The sequence below is a fragment of the Oryctolagus cuniculus genome, chromosome 2 (assembly GCF_051225735.1).
Source record: "Oryctolagus cuniculus isolate XC-2025 breed Fujian yellow rabbit chromosome 2, ASM5122573v1, whole genome shotgun sequence".
In the NCBI taxonomy this organism is placed as follows: domain Eukaryota; kingdom Metazoa; phylum Chordata; class Mammalia; order Lagomorpha; family Leporidae; genus Oryctolagus; species Oryctolagus cuniculus.
Genome location: NC_142868.1, coordinates 103,385,262 through 103,391,864, shown reverse-complemented (window position 1 = coordinate 103,391,864; position 6,603 = coordinate 103,385,262). Strand labels below are relative to the sequence as shown.

General features: G+C 39.8%; 1 protein-coding gene across 1 annotated transcript; it reads left to right on the top strand.

Moving 5' to 3' along the window:
* Nucleotides 1-3,143: 3,143 nt before the first annotated feature.
* LOC100349232 (malignant T-cell-amplified sequence 1) lies at nt 3,144-3,955 on the top strand. Its single transcript, XM_002712048.6, has one exon. The coding sequence runs from the start codon at nt 3,270-3,272 to the stop codon at nt 3,813-3,815; it is 546 nt and encodes a 181-aa protein (XP_002712094.2). The 5' UTR covers nt 3,144-3,269; the 3' UTR covers nt 3,816-3,955.
* Nucleotides 3,956-6,603: the final 2,648 nt, after the last annotated feature.

The window sequence follows — 6,603 nt, the reverse complement described above, 5'->3', positions numbered from 1 at the left end:
CACATACTACAGGGCACAGGGCACTTATAATCAAAATGGCCTGATATTGCTACAAAATCAGATGGCTAGACCAATGGAACAGAATAGAAACACCAGAATTCAATCCAAACTTCTATAACTAACATATTTGATCAAGTAGCTAATAACAATTTCTGGAGTAAGGAAAGCATATTCAACAAATGGTGCTGGGAAAACTGGATTTCCACATTTAGAAGTATAACGCAAGACCCCTACAATACACCTTACACAAAAATCCACTCAACTTTGATTAAAGATCTAAACCTATGACCTGACGCCATCACATTATTAGAGAACATTGGAGAAGCCCTGCAAGATATAGGTACCGGCAAAGACTTATTGGAAAAGACCCCAGAAGCACAGGCATCCAAAGTCAAAATTAACAACTGGGATTACATCAAATTGAGAAGTTTCTGTACAGCAAAAGAAACAATCAGCAAAGTGAAGAGGCAACTGACAGTGGGAGAAATTATTTGCAAATACTACAACTGATAAAGGTTTAATAACCAGAATCTACAAAGAGATCAAGAAACTCCACAACAACAAAACAAACAACCCATTTAGAGATAGGCCAAGGACTTAAACATACATTTTTCACAAGAGGAAATCCAAATAGCCAGCAAACACATGAAAAAATGCTCAGGATTACTAGTTGTCAGTAATGCAAGTCAAAACCACAGTGGGGTTTCACCTCACCCCAGTTAGAAGAGCTTTCATACAAAAATCAACAAACAACAGATGCTGGTGAGGATGTGGGGAAAAAGGAACATTAATCCACTGTTGGTGGGACTGCAAACTGGTAAACCCATTATGTGAGACAGTTTGGAGATTCCTTAGAAATCTCAATATAGCCCAAACACACAACCCAGCCATCCCATCCCTCAGAATTTACCCAGGTGAAATTAAATTGGCAAATAAAAGAGCTATCTGCACCTCAATATTTATTGCAGCTCAATTCACAATAGCTAAGACATGGAATCAACCTAAATGCCCATTAATGGAAGATTGGATAAAGAAATTGTGGGATATGTATCACATGGAATACTACACAGCAATAAAAAAAATCTAGTCATTTGCAACAAAATAAAGGAATCTGGAAAACATTGCATGTATTGAACTAAGCCATTCCCAAAGGGACAAATGCTATATGTTGTCCATGATTTGTGACAAACATCTGAGCACCTAAAAGGAAACCTGTAGAAGTGAAACATACTATGAGAAGCAATGACTTGATCACCCCTTATCCTATCGAGGAACAGCTTACTATTTTATTCTTTTTAGTACTTTTTTAGTAAATTTAGTTTATTTACTTGAAAGACATAGTCACAGAGAGAGGTAGAGACCGAGAGAGAGGTCTTCCATCCGCTAGTTAACTCCCCAGATGGCCACAATGGCCAGAGCTGTGCCAATCTGAATCCAGGAGCCAGGAGCTTCCTCCAGGTCTCCCACATGGGTGCAGGGGCCCAAGGACTTTGGCATTCTTCCACTGCCTTCCCAGGCCATGGGAGAGAGCCAGATTGGAAGTGGAGCACTGGGACTAGAACTGGTACCCATATGGGATGCCAGTGCTTCAGGCCAGGGCACCTGCTGTGGCACAGTGCCAGCCCCTCTTTTTAGTATTTTCTTTTTCTACTTAATACCATTGGTTGCACTCTTTACTTAACACATAATTATTCTTAGGTGTTTAAATCCAATTGAAAATTGATCCCTGTTAAAAATAAGAGTGGGAATAAGAGATGGAGGAGATATATAGCTTGGCATATGTTCCCTTGAACTTACCCCTAAGTGTAAAGCTGAAAATTTTCCATGAGACTCCAAATCCCATTAAGTTAGCAGGTAACAATGTCATCTTACTAGTTAAAGTGATCCGTTTAAGTTCATAACTGATTATAAAGATAGGATTAAGTGTCAAAAGGATCACATAGAAAAGACCAAGTGTGTATACATATGTTCATACACACACACACACACATACACACATATATATTTCTGAAAAGTACATAATTGGATCCAATTGCATAACCAAGGTTTCTTTTTAAATAATATAATTTAAAAAAAAATAAAAAGACCTTGATTCTTATGTCTATATACTATAAGATATACATCAACTTTCCCAGGTTCTATATGCAGTTATTCACAAAGTTTAATAGATGTTCCCTGTAGTGTGGCTCAAAGAACATTCTTACTTTGGGATCCCACTAAAGTTAAGCAGGGTACTCAACACAAATTTTGAAAAGCTACAAAATATTTTTCAGAAGAAAAATAACTAATTTACTTGGCACATCTCACTTTAACTATCATACTGCCTAAATTTCCCAAGAGTCGGATATACTCAAAAAATCTCACTGAAATCAGAGACGATCTAATACAGTGAGTAACAAAATAAATAAATTTTTCAGTTACAAATTGGCTAGAGAAAATAGAATCCACGGGTGCAAACTAAAATAAGATGGCACCCCCCCCAAAACCCAAAACTCAATGTCTTCATGCATTAAAATTTATGACATTAGACTTAATTAACAAAAATGTGATTGTTCCAACTATCCCCATCTGTCAGCTATAAATAATTGCAGCTTATATGGATCCCCCTCCAACAAAAGGTACCAAAATCAGTCAAAATAAATTCTATAGACACTGTCTTAACTCTAGGGGGCAAATGCCTCCTAAATGCTTGGGAGCATCTGTGCTGTTCTCAAAGGCTGTGATGCAAAAAATTACCTCTTTTGAAACCTTGCTATGTGCCAGTAAAATTAAATTAGATGGCTATTAATTGTGCTATAGTGGAAATATAGTCCCCTATACACTTTGAGCCTGTGATTATCCAAACCATGTTGTCTACTAGGACTTTGGTCATGGATTTAGAGTAAAATTGGAGCATGGCTACTGAGGCCTCCTTAATATAGGATATACCATTAAGTTGGCAGGTACTAATGCCATCTTACTAGTTAAAATGATCATTTTAAGTGCATAACTGATCATAAAGAAAGGAATAAATTTCAAAGGGATCACATAGATAAGACCAAATGTTTGCTAATGATATTAGATAGAATTAAAAAGACTCATAGAATGACAAACACCCTAAACAGCACTCTGGCCTTAGAACCAACTCTTAAGACAGTCACGGGTAACGACACCAGCTCCGACTGTCAGAGCCAGCCTTCCTCGTGTAGGGGGATCTGCCGGACCATTGCTAATTCAATTTCTTTCCCAATCCGGGCCCTTCCCTATCATCGCCCCCTTCACCTTGGATCATGTTCAAGAAATTTGATGAAAAAGAAAATGTGTCCAACTGCATCCAGTTGAAAACCTCAGTAATTAAGGGTATTAAGAACCAGTTGATAGATCAACTTCCAGGTATTGAACCATGGCTTAATCAAATCATGCCTAAGAAAGATCCTGTCAAAATAGTTCGATGCCATGAACATATAGAAATCCTTACAGTAAATGGAGAATTACTATTTTTTAGACAAAGAGAAAGGCCTTTTTATCCAACCCTAAGGTTGCTTCACAAATATCCTTTTATCCTGCCATACCAGCAAGTTGATAAAGGAACCATCAAATTTGTACTCAGTGGAGCAAATATCATGTGTCCGGGCTTAACTTCTCCAGGAGCTAAGCTTTACCCTGCAGCAGTAGATACCATTGTTGCAATTATGGCTGAAGGGAAACAGCATGCTCTGTGTGTTGGAGTCATGAAGATGTCTGCAGAAGACATCGAGAAAGTCAACAAAGGAATTGGCATTGAAAATATCCATTATTTAAATGATGGGCTGTGGCATATGAAGACATATAAATAAGCCTCAGAAGGAATGCATTGGGATAAATATGGATATTGTGCTGTATCTGTGCTTGTATGTGTGTGTGACAGCATGAAGATAATGCCTCTGTGGTTATGTTGAATAAATTCTACAGATGCTAAAAACAAAACAAAAAAAAACAAAAAAAACCAAAAAACAAAACAAAAAAAAACAAAAAAGACAATCAGATCTGACAAAAAGCCCATGAGAGCATTTCAGGCACAGAAAGCCAAGACACTGTGGCAAAAATGGCCTACATGAAAGATCTCTGTGTGTGAGATCCCTGTGGAAAGAAGGGGCCATCAAAGGAGGAGGTACTTTCCTCTAAAGGGAAGAGAGAAACACCTACTTTGCTTACAGCTCTGCCTGAATAATGACAGAGTTTGTGGACTCAAAAGGCTTCCATATCCTTGGAAGCTCATGACAAGAGACTTGGGTGATCACTGACATCATAAATAAGAGTGTCAATTGCTTTTTTCCCCCAAACATTTATTTATTTATTTGAAAGTCAGAGTTACACACAGAAAGAAGGAGAGGCAGAGAGAAAGAGGTCTTCCATCCGATGGTTCGCTCCCCAATTTACCACAGCTGTGCCAATCCAAAGCCAGGAGCTTCTTCCAGGTCTCCCACGTGGGTGTAGGGGTCCAAGGACTTGATCCATCTTGTACTGATTTCCCAGGCCATAGCAGAGAGCTGGATTGGAAAGGAAGCAGCCAGGACTAGAACCAGCACCCATATCAGATTCTGGCACTTCAGGCCAGGGCATTAACCCACTGTGCCAAAGCTCCGGCCCCAAGTGTCAATTGTTAAACCAACAACAGGAGACATGTGCACTTGCTCCTCATGTAGGACCTCTGTCCTTAATTTGTTGTACTATGAGAATTAATGGTAAAACTTGTCTTCAAACAGTACTTTATACTTTGAATGTCTATGTGGATGCATATTGTTGAAATCTTTACTCAGTATACAGTTGATCTTCTGTATATAAAGATAATTAAAAATGAATCTTAATGAAGAATAAGATAGGAGAGGGAGTAGGAAGTGGGATAGGAGTGGAGGGATGGATATGGGAAGAACTGATATACTCCAAAAGTTGTACCTATGAAATCATGAAATTTGTATTTATGAAATAAAAGCTTCCATATATATATATGTGTGTGTGTGTGTGTGTATATATATATATATATATATATATATATATATATAGTGGACCAAAACTTGGCGTATTCCATGTGGCAGAGGGGATGGCCTCCAATGTCTACTGTCTATGTCCAGATATCAGGGTACTGCAGGTCACCCTATTAATAAACAGTAAAAGCCATTTAAGTTCAGCTGGACATCATTGTACTGTTGGTCTGCATGCCTTCATTGGTTGCATTCCAGAGACAAAAGTTGGTGATGGAATTATCATTGGCAACATAAAACTCTGCTAACATAAGCTTAAACCAAGAGTTATGGCTTAAAACCTATTTTAACACAATATCTCAGGACTTACCTCCCTCACCCTTGAACAGTTGGAAGCTGTCATATTTGGCTCACACATAAGTGAGACTTTGTGCCAGATGGGTTCTACATCCTTGAACTGCAAGAAGAGTATCATAGACAGTAATGCTCCAAGGTGATCCAGCTTACTGCTACTACATCTGGGAAAGCAGCACAGGATGGGCCAAATGCTATGGCCCCTGCACCCATGTAAGAGACATGAAAGAAGCTCCTGGCTTGTGACATCAGCCTGGCTTAGCCACATTCATTGCAGCCATGTGGGAAGTGAGCAAACCTAAAGGAAGATCAATTTCTCTCCCACACACAATATAACACTGCCTTTCAAATATATAAATAAATATATATAAATAAATCTTAAAAAGTAGATCACATGAAAAGATTCCCCAATGCTCAGTCATGATGACTTTTATTACCTTAAGGGCTTTTTCATTTGTTTTTTAAAAATTTTGTTAATTTGAGGGCTGGCGCCGTGGCTCACTAGGTTAATCCTCCACCTTACAGCACCGGCACACCTGGTTCTAGTCCCGGTCGGGGCGCCAGATTCTTTCCTGGTTGCCCCTCTTCCAGGACAGCTCTCTGCTGTGGCCAGGGAGTGCAGTGGAGGATGGCCCAAGTCCTTAGGCCCTGCACCCCATGGGAGACCAGGATAAGCACCTGGCTCCTGCCATTGGATCAGCATGGTGCGCTGGCCGCAGCGCACTGGCGGCAGCCATTGGAGGGTAAACCAACGGCAAAAGGAAGACCTTTCTCTTTGTCTCTCTCTCTCACTGTCCACTCTGCCTGTCAAAAAAAATTTTTTTTTGTTAATTTGAAAGGCAGAGAGGGGGATTGGTGTTGTGGTGCAGTAGACAAAACTGCCACCTGTTACACTGCCAACCTCTATGAGTACCAATTCAAATACCAGCTATTCCACTTCTGACCAGCTCCCTGTTAATAGTCTGAGAAAAGCAATAGAAGATAGCCCAAGCACTTGGACTCCTGACACCCACATGGGAGACCCAGAAGAAGCTCCTGACTTCAACCTGGCAACACCCTGGCCATTAAAGTAATCTTGGAATGAATTCATTGATGGAATATCTCTCTCTGTCTCTCCCTCTCTCTAACTCTGACTTTCAAATAAATAAGTAAATAAGAAAAAGGCACATATGGATAGAGAGAAAGAGGAGAGAGGAGAGAGGAGAAAGGAGAGAGGAGAGAGGAGAGAGGAGAGGAGAGGAGAGGAGAGGAGAGAAGAGACCTTCCATCTGATGGTTCACTCTGTAAATGTCTGCAACAGCTGTGACTG